The sequence below is a fragment of the Myotis brandtii genome, unplaced genomic scaffold (assembly GCF_000412655.1).
Source record: "Myotis brandtii unplaced genomic scaffold, ASM41265v1 scaffold59, whole genome shotgun sequence".
Lineage (NCBI taxonomy): Eukaryota > Metazoa > Chordata > Mammalia > Chiroptera > Vespertilionidae > Myotis > Myotis brandtii.
This window is the reverse complement of record NW_005370223.1, coordinates 6,855,452-6,876,456: the sequence shown is the minus strand read 5'-3', so window position 1 is coordinate 6,876,456 and position 21,005 is coordinate 6,855,452. Positions and strand designations below refer to the sequence as shown.

General features: G+C 31.5%; 1 protein-coding gene across 14 annotated transcripts in view; it reads right to left on the bottom strand.

The window, feature by feature from the left end:
* RIMS2 (regulating synaptic membrane exocytosis 2) overlaps window positions 1-21,005 on the bottom strand; it is a 304,062-nt gene that overhangs the window by 121,736 nt on the left and 161,321 nt on the right. For 2 of the 14 annotated variants that reach the window (XM_014550249.1, XM_014550254.1), the window contains one exon: window positions 253-282. The exons of 9 other annotated variants lie outside the window; for them this stretch is intronic. In XM_014550249.1, the coding sequence (XP_014405735.1) occupies window positions 253-282 (30 nt within the window). Of the gene's footprint in view, window positions 1-252; window positions 286-7,342; window positions 7,362-9,598; window positions 9,689-21,005 lie in introns of those variants that run through there. 3 more of the 14 variants (XM_005879299.2, XM_014550257.1, XM_014550258.1) reach the window with 3 other exon arrangements.

The window sequence follows — 21,005 nt, the reverse complement described above, 5'->3', positions numbered from 1 at the left end:
CCAGTTATGGGAGGAAATCTCTCTATATATAACACAAAAATTAATCATTTAATTTTCATCCGTCTAACAGGAGCAGTTGTCGTTAAAAGTTGACTGTACAACTACCTAAAATGAAAATACCTAAAAGAGTTTAACATTTTGTTACATTAGAGGAGAATGCAAAATTAAATTAAAAAAATAGTAAAAATTCCTAAGGTAAGTAAGTTAGCTAAATAAAAAAAATAGCAGAGAAAAGCAGTAGAAGAGACAGACCTGAATGTCTTCTCCTGGTAGGGTCCACGTCTTCTGTGACCACATCGTGTAATGACAGACATAGACAAAGGAGATGGGTGTGAGTGGAGATACTCAAAGGGTAAAAGTGACACGCAAGGAAAGAGCCCAAATCATTTGGAGAAAGAATCCTGTGCATAATGGTAGGAAAGATATAATCAAACACATTCTATAAACAAAGGGAAGAACTGATGATGAATTGGTTAAGCTACTATGGGTTAGTAGGAACAGAGAAATAAAGTTAGTGTAGAGAAAAAGCGGATTCAAAAGGTTATAAGTATTTGTGGACAGCCAATCCTGATCACTGATGCTGAAGGAAGAGACCGTGAATAAAAACCATGTTACTTGTGTGACCATATTGTTTAAGGCGTTACTGAGTCCATTTAAGATCAGTGAAAATCCTTTTAGGATTTTTAATTATCATGTAAAAAATAAAATTTAATTGAAACATCTTCAAAGAGAGCAATAAAAATAGTTCCAACAGATTTTATGCTTTTTAAATTTCCCAAATAGATCAGTGCACGCATGAAAATAAAGTACAGTCATCAGGCCAACATTTACTAAATGACTTCAGTACAGCAAAATATCATAAAATATGATGGAGAGTAACAAATATAATAAAATCATTATGAGAAGAGTAGCTGAAATATATGGCTTTATACAAATATTAAAAATTCAAATTAACCTTCAATTTAGGCCAATTTTATTGGATTGGATTCCCTGATAATGCTTATTTATTAAGAAAGTTCTTATAGACACCACAGCGATCACTGATGTTTCTCTCTTCAAATCTGCCCATCCAAATCCAACAGCTACTATAACAGGATATGGCACACATTTTGGAAACAGTCTTTCACCATTGGCTGTAGAGAAGTTCAAAAGACATTTTAAACAGTGATTGAAAGCAGGAAAGGTCTGCTAAATTCAGCATTCAAAAAAAAAAATTCTTCCAAAGATATTAGTGAATTAGTGTTAGTATGATCGACACATGAACACAACATAACAAAACCGAAATCTCCTATTTCAATTACCTACTTAGCTTTAAATCAGGTACCACAAAATTCTTAAATAAAAACACCACATTCACTTCTGCAATAGTTGTATCATAGTATATAGAAGACCATATTGTATCAAACTGCACTTGGAATACTGGTATATTGGAATTATAACTCTTTAAAGCATGCTTTCCTATAACAAATTTCTGCCTTTTCCTGAATATTGAGAAAATGAAAACTTTCGACTAGGAAAACGTACATGACAAAAATGTTTTTCTTATGAAAAAAGGATTCCTCGTATGAATTATAGAGAACTGAAAAGGATAACACATTTTGAAACTTAATAATGTAATTTTGATTATTATACAAGCACATTTTTGACCTATTCATAATGAGACACTAAGTCTCATCATAATTATAGTACAACCCAGACTCTGTTCACAGGATTGACCACTAGAACATTACTGTACTCATACATTAATATGATATATGCCATATTTTTCCCAACCCCAGTCCATCCATTTCTCAAAGGTAGAAAAATCAGAGATATATTAATATCATAGGACAGCTGAATTGTATATCTTGCATTATTTCTCCTATGCAAAATTTCACTACAGACATATTTATTATACTACTAAAATAGTTTCCTCACATGTTAAAATAAAATTGGCATAAAGTGGATAAAATAACTGCTTATACATATTCCATCTCTAAGAAAACATTTTTTGGTATAAAACATAAAAACAACAAATATTTCTTTCTTTACCTACTATTTTCCTATATCTTGGATTATTTTATAATGGCACTGCAGCAATGTTTTCTATGTTATATGGGTTCAAACATTCAAAATTCTTCTCAAACCAGTCATTAATTTTACAGAATAACTGAGACACATAGAATTCAAGTGACTTACCCAAGGTCACAAAACAAGTTCAGTGGCAGAACCAGAAATAGACAGAGGTCTCCTGATTACAGGCCAACTTTCTTTCTACTAGATGCTATATGTCCCAACAAAAACGTGAAATAAAACGTCAAACAAGGAAAAAGCAAAAAATATTCTCATGGTGATACCTGAACTTGATATTTTATTATACAGTATTTAATTAGAATGTTTTTAAAAAGAGGAACATGCTACAACTATGCAAGTAATTCACCAATGCTTTTACTCTGTGAGGAATATGGTAACACTTAGCACCAATAAGTTAACATTTTAAGAAAGTTATACAAAATTTTTATTACATCAAAGGATGAAAATGAAAGATTTGACAATGATCTCACTACCAACTGTAAGTGCCCATTAAATAATTTTTCCATCATTTATGTGAGAGGACCCATTAATAGATCTTAACTAGTCTTATATAAAAATAATTTAACTTTAATTTGCAGATATAATATTCATTGAAATCATAAAATCTCAATGTACCAAATATATTAAAATCTTTATTGGATTTCTTGTCTTCCTGTGATTAGCTTTTATTATAAACTATTTTATGAAAACAGCTTTTTTAAAAAAAAGAGAAACAGTCAACTAATATTATTTGGACAGCCATATCTTATTTAAATGGCAATAAAATATAAAGACTTATTTCACGTATGTTATTGTAATGAATCACAGACTTCAGTGAACCTTAAGAAGCTAAGCGTACCCCTCCACTCTTCCTATCTCCCCTCTTTTCCTTAATTGTTACTTTGCCACAGTCAAACATTCTACTTTTCAGTGCTGTTAATGAACTCTTTCCAATGGTTCATTTAACCAATAACCGGTTGGAGTGATTAAGGACAGTAAAAGTATACCCTCTCTTAGGTGTCCATTACTGTCACATCTATGGCAGGATATTAGTTTTAGACTTAAGAATTATAAAGACTTGCCCTAACCGGTTTGACTCAGTGGATAGAGCATCAGCCTGTGGACTCAAGGGTCCCAGGTTCGATTCCGGTCAAGGGCATGTACCTTGGTTGCGGGCACATCCCCAGTAGGGGGTGTGCAGGAGGCAGCTGATTGATGTTTCTCTCTCATCAATGTTTCTAACTCTCTATCCCTCTCCCTTCCTGTCTGTAAAAAAATCAATAAAATATATTTTTTTTTAAAAAAGAATTATAAAGACTTTATAAAGGAGAATGCCCAGTATTTTGTTGTTGTTGTTCATTCCACCATATGAACTACAAAAGAGAAATAAAATATTTTCATACAATATACTGAAATAGATGACATTTATAAAGTATCATTTCATCACCTATAGTAAGCTATTTTTGAACAAACATTTTAAAATTTAAGGTACCATCCAGGTGCAAGCTATGAAAAGAATGGGCTTTTAGTCAAGTCAAGTAGTATAACATACTTTATATATAAGAAAGTTGTCTGTATTGGTCCTTCCAATAAAAACAATCTACTGAAAATAAACAGATACATAAAGTAATCAGTGTCATTAAGATATTTGGTTAGCTCATGAGAATTAAGATCATGGTGATTTTATATAAAATTGTGTGAACCAAAAATTTCCCCTTGTCAATATAATGTATTAACTATTACATTTCAACGGAATATATTAAGTTCAAACAAAAATAATAATTTATAATCAACTTAATTTAAAAAGGCACATACAAGGGGGGGGGCATGTTTATCCATAAATGCAGTCTTTAACAAGGGTGCATGACACTATTTGAAACTTGGTTGATTGGCTAATGTTCCCATTTATCAACATTTACAACAGACATACAATTGGTCCTACTATCAGATTTAATTGCACTTGAGTAAACATATGCCCTAAAGGACCAAGCATTTGTTAAAAAGATTCCTAACAATGAAAGAGAAGCCTCAAGACTTTCAGTATATATTAGCATTTACACATTATTAAAAGCTGATCATATAATGATACTTTTTTAAGATCAGAGGAGTCTATGTTGGGAGCAGGAAACTTTCAAAATGAAGCCTAATTAAGCATCTACTTAGTAGGAGCCTCAGCCCTAAAGGACCAAGCATTTGTTAAAAAGATTCCTAACAATGAAAGAGAAGCCTCAAGACTTTCAGTATATATTAGCATTTACACATTATTAAAAGCTGATCATATAATGATACTTTTTTAAGATCAGAGGAGTCTATGTTGGGAGCAGGAAACTTTCAAAATGAAGCCTAATTAAGCATCTACTTAGTAGGAGCTTTGTATCCATGATACAAAGATCAGGATAGAGATAGACCGAGAATATAAAACCCAAATGTTTGGCAAGTTTACTGATTTCAAACCAATACTTCTCTACTGTGACAAGAATCTGTTGAAAAATCCCTCAATCCAAGTATCGGAATTGACTTTTATAACTAATTATAACTATCCATAATTGTCAACAAGCATAAAATTATTGGACATTTAAAAAATTATACTTACTAAAATAAGCAAGGTACAATATTTAAAAATATTTCCCTATTTTTATAAGCTTGCTAAAAAGTTTATCTTTTAAATGTCTTCTTTCCTATTCCTAAGCTGTGCTGTTTTTTTCTGATTCTGTCCTTGAAGTGCAATTTTAAACACAGCAGGAAAACAGAGCATGTATTGAGGGAGTTTAAAGTAATTAATTTTCCAACTATAGCACACAACCTATCATATGACAGTCACTAAAGTACAAATTTGGCCTTATAAATTTATCTGTATGTTCAGAGGAAACTGAACCAACTTTAAATGAGCAATTAAACTCATAAATCATGAATTTCCCTTTACTTACAGGAAAACATCTTGTTAACAAAGAACACTATTTATGTCTAAGGATGTCGGTAGATTTAGTTATAAGATTCTATCAGTTAATTTGTGTTGTACAAAATATTTACTTTGTTATACATCAATATATTTTTCTGTCTAAAATAAAATATATTTATTTTATAATAATCCAGAAATAATTAGAAATTACCAACCTCCTAATATTGACCTGGAACAACCTTAATTCTTCTTTCCAGGCTAGATGGTTTATATTAGCATCTAATTAGAAGACTAATATAGAATACTGATTTAGACTGACATAAATTATTTTTACTTTTAAAATATATCAAACTATTCAAGAATAAATTTTAAAAAGTCCGTTACATCAAAATACTAAAAAAAAATTTAAAGCATAAAATTCACGAATAGAATGCATCTTTGAATATTTACTTTTCCTTAAGATAAATTTTAAAAGTATCATTTTAAAGGTAAAACTAAGAAAAAAAAAGCCCCTACCTTCTCTACAGTTATAGATCTATAAGAAATACAACATGGAAAAGTCAATTTTGAAAAAGTAATGGCTAATTTTTGGTGTCCCCAAAAATGTATACACACTTGGAATAATTGTAAAGGCAATGTTTATAAAATACATTTAATTTTCAAAATTGAGCTATAAGCTGTTAAACTATATATACAGTTTTTGGACCACCCTGTATATTAAGCAAATCATATAACGCTAAACCTAGTGACTTAAGCACACAAGATGTTATAGTAAGTAGAACATAACTCATGGCTTTGAATATTTTCAATTTCCAAAATACTATACAATCAACACAGCAACTCGGCAAAGTGTTTCACTGCCCTCAGTCTTCCAGATAAACATATTTTCCAGATGAGATAAAGCAAGGTAAATTGCACTGTCATGGCTCAGGGTAACTACAGTAAGGGTAGCAAATTAATTCAAGATTTTCCTAAATGTAGCATATCGTACACTTAGAAAATAACAATTCAAGGTGGATTATTCTTTCAATAAATAGGAGCAGTTAATCTTCAAACAAATTAGAAATCATTTAAATTTATCTCAAAGTAGATTCTGAACTATTTAGTTCCTCTCACTTAGAGGAACTGAGAAACTGTATGTTCTAAAACATTCCTTCAGTCTAACTAGAGTTAGTTTTCTTACCAGACGTTTTTGTAGGATGAGTTCAGAAAAACATGAGATAAAATATTTTATGTACAAATGTGCTCTTTTCTCAGATACATTTCTAATTATTATAAGAACAGCTAAACTCAAAGTAAATATTATAATAAAGTTCAATAAGATTACAGTTTCCTTTCAATGTTTTATAACATTGCATTATTATAGACCATAGGATTCTACTTTAGAATCAGATTGCTCATTGAAAAAAAATAAACAACAGATCTGCTATCCTCATGCATCCTTGATTTGCATGAAGAATGTTTTGTTAACTTTACGGCCTAAAACAATATCTAATCCTCATTCCACAGGAGGAAGACATTAAGTGATTTACTCTAAGCATTATACATAACACCTGGGGTTTAAAATCACTCGATTTTAAATAAGCCTGTATTTTATGCTTGCACCAAACATATTAATTATTTTCCCCGGGGATCCTCATCAATCCTGCTTCAGTTAGAGGCACTGAAAACAAATCACCTCTTTCCCTGGTTATCCTCTTAGGACAGCGTAGTTCAGGGATGTCAAGAATTTTCTTGAAAATAAGTCCATAATACTTAAAGTCCATGCAAATATTGGTTAACTCATATTTTCTAGCCAACACAATGCCCCTTAGCCCTTCAGTTCTATAGTGTTATATTTAAAATAAAAATTACAAGTGATCTTTATACTCTTAGTATACATCATAAAAATGGTCAGATTACCAGGTATTCTTATTGCACAGACTTTCATAACACAGCAATAAAAAAATACAGCAATATATGATATTGATACAGAGCCAACCTTGCTCTCAGGTTTGGGTTGAAGTCCTCCGAACTTTTTCTAATACCACACGTTCCCTACAATAATCCTCTGATGACAACCCTTTGACAATTAACGGATTCAGTGAATAAAAATTACATTTTAAACAAAGGCTACAATGAATAGATTTTTAATATCATCAATGGACTTAAATATAAATTAAAGAATGCCCCCCAAACACACCTCTGCAAAGCCCAAGCTCATAAACCTTATTGAAATGTAATTCGCCCACCTGACGTCCCACTATCTTCCTCCTCTTCTATCACTCCAAAGTTCCAATGATTAAGCATATTCTATACACAGCCTACCTTTATTTTAGAAATAAATACAAATATTTATGGAAAACTACAATTTAACATGGCATTTATGGCTTTAGCATATTGCATACTTACTCATGACATTAAGAGTTTGAATATCCAGGAATTTCCTAACATATAGGAAAATGCACAGTTGCCAAAATAGAAAAATTTATAAACATTTTAAACCATAACATTAAGGCATTCTAATTATATTAATTTTCCTCTATTATACACATAGTTTATATTTAATTAGAGGGCTTAAGTGGTAAGAAAAATATATGCTATATACAAAGAATACACAAAAAATTAACATTATATAAAGGTGATATTTAAAAAAAATTGGTGACATTTTTTAGCCAAACATTGCATTGTTTCATGAGTTCAATGTACAATATAATTTATTTACATAAATATATATGGCCACAAACATATCCATGAACTCAGACATGAGAGCAAACAGGACAAGCAAATAAATAGTTCATGACCAGGAAAACCCACATCACACAATATAGCAAGGAGAGATTTTCAAAGAAATGATATTTGTTATATAAATCACAACATATAACTAATTTTATACATACTTTGTTTACTTCTTAAATCACCTTAAATATACTAATATATAATAATATGCTACTTTTTTTCCAAAAAAAGGAGTGATTTTATTTAAAAATTTGAAAAAAAACATGTAAGATATTTTCTTACAAGTTTATGAATATGTTAAAATTCCCAATACAAAATCCAATTCATTTTAATAAATTTTCAGTATGTAACTGTTTTACTATAAGAGAATTTACAGATTAAGTCATTTGAACTATGGCATTTTTCCTTGCTTTCTAAACTTATGTCGTGTAATACTTTTTTCTCAAAGCACCCTATTCTCCTTTATAGCTGTATCACAATTGTGGTAACTTAATCATTAGTATAATTATTTTTAACTTGTGTATTTTTGCAGAATGTAAACTGTATGAGGGCAATTACTGCATCTATCTTATCTACCCCAATAACTCAGGGCCAAACACGATGCCTGGCATACAACAGGATAGCAACTGATATTCGTTAGTAAGTTAGTTTAACTTATACATTGACAGATTTTAAAATATAGGTTTTTAGAGACATAACAGGAAATGAGTCACATTAACACTGTTACTATAGGCACACTTTAATGCCACTTAGCCCTTCGGTTCAATAGTGTCATATTTAAAATAAAAATTGCAAGTGTCCATTTTTATAATATTATCAAAAACTCCATTTGTTTCCTAAAATTTTGAATGAAATTTTTGATGTACTCTCACTCTCACTCAATTATTAATTAAAAGAAATACTGCCCTAACCGGTTTGGCTCAGTGGATAGATCGTCAGCCTTCGGACTGAAAGGTCCCAGGTTGGATTCTGGCAAGGGCATGTGAATGAAATTTTTGATGTACTCTCACTCTCACTCAATTATTAATTAAAAGAAATACTGCCCTAACCGGTTTGGCTCAGTGGATAGATCGTCAGCCTTCGGACTGAAAGGTCCCAGGTTGGATTCTGGTCAAGGGCATGTACCTTGGTTGCCGGCACATCCCCTGCAGGGATTGGGCAGGAGGCAGCTGATCAATGTTTCTCTCTCATCAATGTTTCTAACGCTCTATACCTTCTCCCTTCCTTTCTGTAAAAAGTCAATAAAATATATTTAAAAAAAATAAAAGTAATACTGATGATTATTCAGTTGATTGTGTTTGCACTCTGCTTCTCTTCCTTTTAATCCTGGTTCAATTTTGTGTCTTCTAGTAATCATATCTCTCCAGAGAGAGGAGAGGAAAATAAAGTCACTTTATTTCAACTCATTGGTAGAATTAATGATTTGAAAAGAATCTTTATCAAATTAATATATTATGCTATTATTCCTTGTTGTTGGCAATATTTTTAGCGTCAGAAGTTGTAAACAAATCATTACCAATATGTAGCTTAATACCTCAGCATTTGCAATGAAAAAGAAAGAATGGCCTATAGACACAATTTAAAGAATATATTGAGCTTACTATAGTACTTTTTAGGAAAGCAAATGTCTCTTCATGAAGATACTTTAATTTGAGTTAAATGGACCAAATATATATAAATGATCATTAGTGCTTACATTTGTCACTTTTTTCCTAAGGAAGTAATCTTAATAATAAAATAGTCGTTCTTTTTAACTTTCTAAATAAATCTTAAATAGAGTGTCCACCACTCTAATATAAATAGGCTCTACAAACTATCAAGTTCACACCAAAATGACAGAAATGAGGAACAAGCACACACATATTACAAAGCATGAAATGCAATGCTTATCCTCTCATGCTTTCAGCAGTTTTCCACATCCTGACAAACCTGGCTCTGTTTGCTGTTTCTTTTGCGGCAATGGTATGTCATCATTTACTGTACCATTCACCTTTTCCTGTTGGTCTTCCCATGTAACTTCTACTATGAATAAAAAAGAATCATCAGAGCTTGTCAGAAACATTAGGTAATGTTCATAGCGAGAACCTAAAAAATACTTCAGGGATTTAAAAAAATGATTTACCCCCTATATTCTCCCGTAAATTTTCAGTAATGTGTAGTTAATGTCTTATATATACAAATGTGACATTTGAATTTTTTGTAATAGATTTAAAAAAATCCAAAGCACTAAAACTCACTTCCAATAAAATGAATGGGCTGAAGGTATGAAGAAAATGATGATTAAACTGATTTGACAAATACGTTTTTCTTAGTTGATATTAATAATATTAATTTTAGAAATGAATATTTTGCTAAACACTGTTTTCTGTGATGAAATGAAATGTGTATATGAAATTAAAATGCACAAATTTTGTACATATCAAGAGAAATTAGATTTTAATATAGGATAAGATAAAATGGCTATTTTACTACCATATTTAGTACTTTCATTAAATGATAGAAAAATGTGCTATGGGATATGGTTTCAAACAAATTGGTAATAGTTTAGTATTATCGAATATGAGCTCCCTGGCATATTTAAGATTATTTAGAATTATTTGTAGTGTGGCCTACTATTCATTCATTCAACAATATATACTCAGCACCTATAACAATCCAGGCATATCTAAGGCACTGGGGATACAAGAACAAACAAAAGAGACCAAAATCCATGCTCTCATAAAGTCTATATTCTAATGGAGAAACAGATTATAAACAAGAAAAACAAGTATGATACTTTATGGCTTAGATATTGATAAGTACTAAGAAGACAAATGTGAAGTAGGTAAGAAGTAACAAAATGCTTAGGGTCTGATGAAAGTTTGAAGAGGGTAGTCATGGAAACCCTCACTAAGAAGGCACATTTTGATAAAGAACTTAAAGGAAGTAAGGGAGTTGTATGTTGACATGGGGAGAGGGCAGTACAGGCAGAAGAACAGCGCTTGCAAATATCCTCAGGTGGGAGCATGTCGGAAATGTTCTAGAAAAGCATCCTGGACTTGAACGGGAGGCCTCCAGGGCTAACGCAGGGTGGAAAAGTGGGAAGTGGTAGAAGGTGAGATTAATCAAATGGCAGTGTGGGGAGTACAGATCATTGCAGGTCACGTATCAAAAGGGTCACTGGTCGCCCTTAACTTTCCTCTCGTAGCAGCATTCGGGAACACTTAAGTATATACTGGCCTGTACTTTTGTTCGCGTTTCTAAATCTACACTGTAAGTCATGTAGACAGTTACTATCTACATACATTTTAATCTCTGTCCATAAATAGTGGAATCCTAACATTTTATAATATTAAGCTAAAAAATATAACTAGGAAGATGAAATCACTGTCAAAAAATGGAAAAACATGCTATCTTGCAACAGCAAATATAAGTTACTGTAGACACAATGCTGTTTTTGATTACTTATACTGCTAGAATTGACTGCAGTTAAGTACTGTATAAGAATTACCCACTCCTAGATTTTATTAACAGACATTTTATTAAATGCTATTAATAATTAGATACTTTATACAGGTCCAACATCAATCAGCTACCAAAAGAAAACAAACCTCTTGCTTTGGGAGAATTTTATAAAGTTATACCTGGATATATAGCTGACAGCCTAATTTTCTAATTAGTAAATAACTGATAAAGATGCAATATAGGGTTATCAAATAGTAACCAATCTGGATAAAGATGCTATATATCAATCAATGGCTAATGGAAGAGAAATCTTAAAACCTTTAAAGAATATACAAATTTTCTGATGAATTCCATGACTTTAGTACAGTCTTCTTTAGTTATAAGAACAAAGGACTCATATATTCCTTAATCAAAGTTAATCTGTAGTAACACAAAAATAACAACAGACTAATTTTACCATATTAGGGAAAATAATAAGCTCATCAACAATGAAGTATTGTAAAATCTGAATGATCTGCACTTTTAGTTTCCTACCAAAAAACAATATGAAAGATTTTACAAGCACTACAGAGTTGTTCAAAGTGAAATTTTCTAAAATCCTACATATTTGCTATTTTGAACAGTTGTTTCTCTTTTCATCATTTGATAGGTTGTGATGTTCCAGAAATAGAAGGCATGCTACCTGTTGAAATAAGATTGAGTATGTAGAAGCAGAAATGGCTTGTTTTGAAATGGGTCAGCCGATCTGTAAATTGGCAGAAAGCATCCTCTGAAGTGTAAGGAAACATTTCTTAAGACATAACATTTTTAATTTTCAAAGAATTTCTTTGAGTCATTTGTCTTATGTTGACAGAGTGAAATTAATAAGTATTTGTTGAAAGTATATGCGAGTGGAAAAAAAAGTCCCATAACCATAAATTTATAGATACTAGCCATTACAACAAAGAAAGAGGACCAAGATCAAGGCTATCAATGATTGATAGGAGAGGTAATATATGTTACTAGCCTGAGCCAGAAATGGTGAATTTTAGGAACATTTCTGCCTTTAATGAGGTTTATAATCTTAAGCAAGTTTCATAAACTCTCTGGCCACTAATCTGGTATATTTGAAGTGAGAAACTTGGTCTTAAAAATTTCTAAGGTTATTTCTGTGCTGAAATACAGTTGCTCTTGCTTCTTATGATTCTAGACTGATTAGTCAGATTTTGTGGAAAAGGAACTCTACCAGAGATGATGAAATTAAGACACCTAGAATTTAGAAGATTTTCCACAAGTCCCAAATATGGCTATTATTAAACCCTATATCAGAACCCAAGTGTTTATTTTAAAACAGATTTAAAGTCATAAAAAGAACAGAATTTACTAGTGAATCATTAATTCACTTATCACCCCAAAAAACAATGTCAAGAGCTACCCATATGTAGCCCTCTTTGAATTTATGGGTCAGAGAATTAAAATAAAACATTTAAAGTAATTAAAAGATGCCTAGTTTTACATTTAAAAAAATGTTCAAATTGTTTGAAAGTTGCTTTAGTTACATTAAACAAAATAGCAAAAATATCACTAATCATGTGTTTTTTTATGAAAAGACTATTGTGGTAATTTTAAAACTAAAATTCTTCTTAATGTTAGATAATAAAGATCTAATAATTAAAACTTAAGTACAAAGCACTAGCTCATGACAGTGTATATTTACTACCTGAGGATAAAAAGTAAAAATCAGAGATATATAATGCAATTTAATTGGCATGATTACCTTGAATAAATATATATCAAATGCCTCAGATGCAAACGGTGAATCCATTCAAGTACAGAAAGAAATTTATTCTAAAGGATACATTCTTTTACTAATACTTTTATTACTTTACAAATGCAGTAGTAAATATTCAGTTGTGAATTTAATTTGTAGATGGAAAGCTTGAAGATTGATTTAATAAATATTAGATAATTTGAAGAACAATTTTACTCATTATGACTTAACTTTGACGTGAGCTTTTTAAGTGATATTTTAAAAGCCCACATTTCTACAAAATAACTATATACCTGGCTAGTCTTCATTACACCATGTAGCCAACACTATGATTTAAATAGTACAAATTCCTATATTAGCAAGATTATATTTATATAACACTATATGTTTCAATGTGTTTTCACATATAACCTCATATTTGATCCCATAAAACAGAAAGGACCTTCTATCAGGTGATATGTACAGGTAAGAAGACAGAGCTGATTAATAAGGATTAGAGCTGAATAGCCATCCTAGTTTATAAACAATTTCACAGGCATTACCTCATTTGATTCTCAAAGTAGCATATGAAAATGAAAGAAATATGCTAAGATTGCCTCTTCTCAGATTAACTAACTTGGAATAAGGGCCTAGAGTCAGGCAGTTGGTATATTGTAAAGGCAGACCTTGTGTCAAGGTTTTAAACCTGTGATTTCTCTAGTACCATCTCACTTTTCTGTTGTTATTTTCAACAACAAACAGAAGATGGCTTTAGAATTGTATTTGGGAAGTCGACAATAAAATAGCTTGAATAATGGCTAACCTTTGCAGGAAGAAATGAGGAAGGGGGTTCTTTCCCAAGTCAATTGGTCTATTTAGATTTCAGTAGTAGAGAAGAAATAAAATGAGCAGGAGAAGAAAAGTAAAATGAGGATCTGCAAATCCTACCACCCTAAATGGTATCCAACTCCCAGAATGCCTACAGAAGCAAGCATCACTACTAAGACCGTCAAAATTATTACTTTTGGTTCCTTTATAAACCAGTCCCCCCCCCCTTTTTCACCCTTCCTTCCTCTCTTCCTTTCTTTCTTATTTACAAGGTTATCTATTTTTGAAATAATGTTGGCAACAGTACATTAAGGCTGAAAGGGACAAAATATTTCCCTTTAGTCTCATTATGCATCTTTAGGCACATGACTTTTTAATAGGCAACTTGGTAGGGTTTAGTCTATAATCCCAACAGTGTTCACCCACTAACAGCAAATGAGGAGGTTGTATCTGTTAAGTTTCTAAAACCAACCAACCAAACAACAACAACATAAACCATAGGTTGAAAACAAAACTATTGGAGACTTTTGACATTCTTAGCCACATATCCAAAAACACTTAGTTGTGTTAAAGTCTTTAGGGGATATTTTACTTACAGAAGAAGGAACTGAGGTCCACAGAATGAAAGCCTTGCCAGAGGCCATAAACTTCGCAGTAGAATTGAGCTCATGACCCAGGTATTGATTTCAATGTCATTCTCTAGATACTATGAAACTGGAAAAGTCCTACTGATGTAAACAGTTCTCTGACCGAGAGAAAATTATTCTAAATAGTTTCATACTGATTTTCATACACATATTGAAACATGTACAATTAACTGTATTAGAACATTATGCAGTATCTTATATTGCCATTCAATTCAATTCAATTCAATTCCCCCTTGGAATTGTTTCTTATGCAAGTTACTTGATCCAGAGTACTAATTTCCTAGACACTACTAAACAACATGTATTGAATAAGTGGTTCAGAGTGATGATCACAATCAGGCTTAATCTGACTGTAAATCTAAAGTTTTCAAATTTATAGCAAGACATCACTAAGAAATAATAGTAATGACATCTAACACATACATAGTACTTATTATGTGACAAGTATTGTTCCAAGCAATTTAAATATACCAACATTTTTTAAAAAGTAAACTTATATCTGCACAGCAAGCAATGTTATTTAGAGTGAACCTGGGGCTAATTCAAGGCAGAGTCTGCCATTACCATCCCTCCCCGGTACCCACATTTTTTAGTATCCCTCCCCCCACATCCAACTTTCTCCACTCACAGGCTCTAACTTGCCTCCCATGAAAAGGTGTATGTGCTAACAGCTCTCGTCAGTCCCCTCAGAAATATTCACATTTCAGTGTCTGGAAAGCTTAAAGCTTTATATTATTAAAATAATTAAGCCACCAGAGACTAGCAGAATATAAAGTCATATAACAAATAGTGGGATAAATATTTTGGGCTGAAAATCTACCCAGACCCTCCTGAAAACTTACCTGTCTTTTATAAAGTTGGCTCTGAATATATATCACAGTCTTAAGACACTTTAGGTAAGTGACATGCTATATGTTTTACCAGCTATTTTCATTATATTATTACTCCCCCAAAGCAGGGAATATATCTGATTCATCATTGCATCCTCAACTGAAACCAAGTACAATACATTGAAATCAGCAGATAATGGCTGAACTGAACTAAACCATTAGCTAACAGCTAAAAATAAATGGTTGGAACCCATGCAAGGGGAATGCCATTTATTTGAAAAGACATGCATGTTTAATGTTTAACATTAACAAGTCCTGAGATTGGATGTCAGGACTAGAGATCTGCTACTATGTGGGTAAGAGGAAGTTAGGCTCTAGAATTCTGCTCTTTATCAGTAAAGGAAAGCCGTTTTATTAAAAGATTTATAAGGGTCCTTCCAAAGCTAAAAGTCTTGACTCTGAATCTAGGAGTTAGACCACAGAACATGGTGTCCTGGTAAACTACAGGCAGATGGCTCAAGGCTGGATGGCTCCATAGTGAACTGACATCTCAATTTAGAAGACTGAACAGTTTCCTTCACATATTCAGTTCTCCTGACCGCTCCCCTCAACTCTAATTTTTTATTTTTCTTCCTTTTACAGCCAAACTTGCACTGTCTCCATTTCTCTCCACCAATTTTTTTAATATAAATTTTTATGTATTTATTCATTTTAGAGAGAGAGGGAGAGAAACATTGATTATCTTGTTCCACTTATTCATGCATTTATTGATTGATTGTTGTATGTGTCCTGACCGGGGATCGGGGATTGAACTGAGAGGATGGTGTTAAGTCCACCATTGAGACGACGCTCTGACCACCTGAGCTACTGGCCAGGCTCTCTCCACTTCTTTTAAATCCCTCTAATCGCTTTTACCTCCTCTGACTCTACCAAAACTGCTCTTAGTGCAGGTTACCACAGTGACTTCCTACTAGTGATCATTTCACATTACTGATAATTCTCTCCTGCTTCAAGGACTTTCTTTACTTGGTTTTGCTCCTATCTCTCTCTCTCTTTGCATTTTAAATCAGAAGAGGATGGTGCTCAGTCCACCTCTCTACCCAATGCTTGGACATGATTATAGCTGCAATTTACAGTTACTTTTTACTCTGAATATACAGTAGAAGTAGGAACATAGTAACATCCCTTTAACCTCTGGAGTCTTACTCAGGAACTCTCGGTGAGGTTTAAAATAAACAGTAAATTTATCTCTTCCAAAAGAAAACAGCAAGAGGATATATTAGATACCTTAATTATCGGTAGATAATCAAAAGGTTACACTAAATAAAAATGAAAGCATATATAAATATAGAGTTCTCATCTTTCAAATTTTTATTCATTACCTCCTTTCTAGGTCCAAGTATGTCACAAGTAGGATTGGTCTACATGAACAATCTTGATGCTTTGCAGTGGAGAGAATTTTTATATAAATCATAAAAAATAAATTAATAATGACTGTGTGACTGAGGTCCCAATAATCATTGTCGATAGAACCTTTACTTGCAAGATCAAAGGAAGCAATAAGACAGCAGAATAGTCTAGAGGTCAAAGATTTAATAGCATTCAGGGCCAACTAGATTTAAAAAGAAAAAAAAAGCCCTGCTGAGAGTACCTCATCAGCTAAATTCATTAACTTAGTGTCTTCAGGTTTTTGGTTTTTTTCTTGTTAATCTTCACCCGAGGATATTTTTCCATTGATTTTTAGAGAGAGTGGAAGGGAAGGAGAGAGACAGAGAGAGAGAAACATCGATGAAAGAGAGACACATTGATTGGCTGCCTCCCCCATGCCAGGCTGGGGATCAAACCTGCAACTGAGGTATGGGCTCTGGGCCAGGATCTAACCCAGGATCCTTCAGTCTGCAGGCCGATGCTCTGTCCACTGAGCCAAATGGGCCAGGACAATGACTTCATTTGAAGCAGAGAATACACTGATACATTTGAATGCACTTAAAATATAAAATGGCATTAAATGTTCTTAAAGTTTGTTATATCCTAATAATTGAACATTTAAGAATATATATTTACTCTTTCAGATCACTGACATATATTTAAGTACATCCAAACATATCCTTTCACAGATGGAAAGTGAAAATCATAGAGGTCAAGAAATAGATAAAAGTGACAAATATGTAAATATACATTGAGAGCTCATTTAATTTTTTGTTTTAAAGAGAATATTCATATTTTATAATGCTTGATTTGGTTTTACTTTTGTTATATTATTCTTGCCTTTTTATATCATAGCAGTTTTAAGAATTTTATACATGAAGTGTTAATGAGTAATTAACACTCCACAATAAGAAAAATGATTGTATTTTAGTGCTAATTAGACTTCACATGTAACATTATAGACATTTTTTATAAAAGATGAAAATGGGGAAGAAAAAATATATTCAAGACTGAAGGACATTTCAATTACATTACTAAAGGATAAAACTATTCATTTCTTGATCTGGCCAAATAACAAGGGTAAACTGTTATAATATAGAGAAACTTTAGATGTTGATTTTTAAGTAAATATTTTAAATGCTAACATTCTAAATCAATGTGTGTAGTTATATTTTATTATTAATCACTACAAAACATACACAGTCCTACTGTTTTTAAGAAAACATGGTTGGGGAAGTTACAGAATTAAGTCATCAATAGTTATAGGAAAACTAAGTCTAAGTATTAAAATCAATCATCTTTTCTACTCGCCTATACAATATATTAATTCGTGTGTATAGAACTGTGAAGTATCTACAAATGTTATAAATATTTGTGACACTTGCCTTTTTTCCCATTATTAGGTGGACTTGGTGTTTCTCCCTCATTGTCTTTGTAACATTGAAAACAGACAAGAGTGATTAATATTAATGTCATGAATGACCCAAATAGAAATCAAGCACACCACAAAAGATGACATCACGTAAAGTTCATTTCCTTATCTACTTTAAAATTCTGCTTTGAAATATTTTTAAATTTTTTAATTTTAAAACAATTTCTGAATTTAAAAAAAAATCTATGTTTTGTTTTTCTAAATACATAACATTATTACTATTTTCCTTAGAATCTTATTCCTTAACATTACCATCAAAGCAAAACTTCTGATTTTAATGCCAAATATTTCAATGGAATTGAATTTTACTGTAATCCAATAATAAGGTAAGTATTTTAAGACAAATTCATATTCAGAAATATATTGTAAAATAGCAGACATTAAATACTGGATAACTTAAGTTGGCACTAATAGTGTTATTTATGCTTTTTTAATTTAGAAGAGCATATTCATTCATGCACATCACGTCAACACTGAATGTTTAATATGTAGAAAGGCACAATTCACTTCATATTACACTTGCCTTTTTCCCCATCATTAGGTGGGCTTGGAGTTTCTCCCTCATTGTCTTTATAACATTGAAAACAGACAATAGTGATTAATTATTAATGTTATTAACAACCCAAATAAAAGTCAAGCACACCACAAAAGATGACATCACACACTAGGAAGCAAATCCATGCACTAAGCAGGACACCTCACTGATGAACACAAGAGTAAAGCATGTTCTTCCTATCCTATAAGAAAAGTAATAAAAATACAAATAAAATGAGGAATAATGAGTCATGTTATAAAGTTAGGAAGATTATAGCTATGGTTTTATGCTAATTTAAGAATTGGTGTAATTCACTAACTTAATTTTGAAAATATAGGCAAAAAACTAGTTCAACAAATGGGCTTCTTTATCTTAGTGAAGTTAAAACAAGTAGAAGTGATATTAACTACTGCGAAAGTCCCCAAACTAACAATATCCTAAAAAAATAAAATAAAATGACCACTATGGCAGCTAAGTGACGAGCAGTGAGAAATCCTTTCACTATTCCTATGAACTAATATTTATGATATATAGGAATGAGCAATACGAAAACATTAACTGCACAGCTAAATTAAAATAAAGGTCATTCTTAAGTATTCATAAAAATGTTATTCCTATAGCATTTCAGGAAAATGAAAGAGGTGTGACTTTCTAGTAATCCGTATACTAGAAATTGGTAATAGAGATAGTTATGCATTTACATAACCATGCATCTAAACTTGCCTTTGCTTTCATTATCAGAGGTACTCTGCTGATTTTTCTCATCTGTACGACATTAAAAATAGTTACGATTAATTAGCAACAGCTTACGAAGTTTTCTGTCTTAAACTACACACACCATTAAAAAATGTATCCATGAAATACGTCGCATGCACAACTTACATAATGGCACTGCTTACACAGTGTTAAAGGACAGAATAAAAAAAACATAAAATACCCTCTACTACTCATGAATAAAAAATGATGATGAGTTAGAAATGATAAAATTAGATCTAAAGATATTCTGCATTGTTCAAAGAAATTAGAAAAAAGTTTCTTTTAAACAACAGCTTAGGTAAGATTAGGATTCAACTCTGAGTTTCAAATTAAAATAGTAAATATTGGATAAGTATATAAAATATTTACTGATTATATGATATTTTAAGTTTTATCATTTCAGAAAAATTCTGACAAAGAAAGTGGCAAAATTATGATATGTAAGTGTAATAGGTACTTAAAAAAAACAAAATGAAGTTCTCTCCATAACCATGGAGAAAGAGGACTCTTAGGGAAGAAATTATAATGGTCAATAAATATTAAAGTAATATTAAGCTGAGATGAAGAAAAGGTACCTACAGTTAATTTTGCTTATTTTAGGGGAAAATTCTATGGATAAAATGATGATAGTCTCTAAAAGTTTTAATAATTAAAATTTGGAGTTTATATTCTACCCTACATTCACTTGTAATTTGCCTCCACAAAATCAAAATTCTTCAAAGAGGAGGCGAAGACTTCAATGTACCTCTGCTCAGTGTAACACAAGGTAAAATGTAGCATTTCAGTAGGTACTCAATTGACATTTTTGAATAAATAAATGAACTGAATGTAAAGCTGGGGTAAAAGATAAGTGCAAATCATGGTCAGAAGCACTGCCTACAATTTTAGTTTGATTAAACATTAGGATAATGTTCAAATGGGTGAATTAAGTATTCAGTTAAATTACCTAGATAGCTTATATGATATCTCTCCATTTAAAATTAGGTAATTTACTTTAAAATTAGTACTGGGAAACAATCTGTTCTTTCTTGTACACTTATGAATTTAGAAATGCAAAGTCAGACTTCCAAAACACCCAGTCATTTAGTTTAGACACACAGACAGACCTGCCTTGACCTCGACTCCCTGCTCCTCTCCCCCCTGCTCTTCCACTTGCCCAGTTTCTTCATTAACTTCTGCTTTTGTAAAAGTAAAAAAAAAAAAAAAGACCAGATATATATATTTGTTACTCTTAAGTGAAACAAAACATTTCAAATTATTCATGATATATTAGTGATTATTAAAAGACTAAGATTATTTTAAACAAGTTTCTGACATGTTATATAAGCAAATAAGTATACCTGTAATAAATGATCAATCTCCTTTTATAATCACTTTGATTTGTAAAAGAGAAATTGTGGCCCCTAAAATATTAGCAATGGTGATAACTGTGTAAAAATTTGTCTATTGACTTGAAGCATTCTTATAAAAATAAAATTATATATAACTTTTCTTCTAGAGAAAAAATATGAGATTATAAACTCTTTTATTTTTACAAAATGCCACTATATCAAAGTTAGGGGAAAGTAAAAATATATTAGTAATGCCTTACAGTTGTTTATTACACTGTATTTTCATTATATTGTTTCTATTTTTTTCTGGTTCTCAGACAAAGGGATGATTAATGCTATACTACCATCAAGATGAATATATATATATATGTGTGTA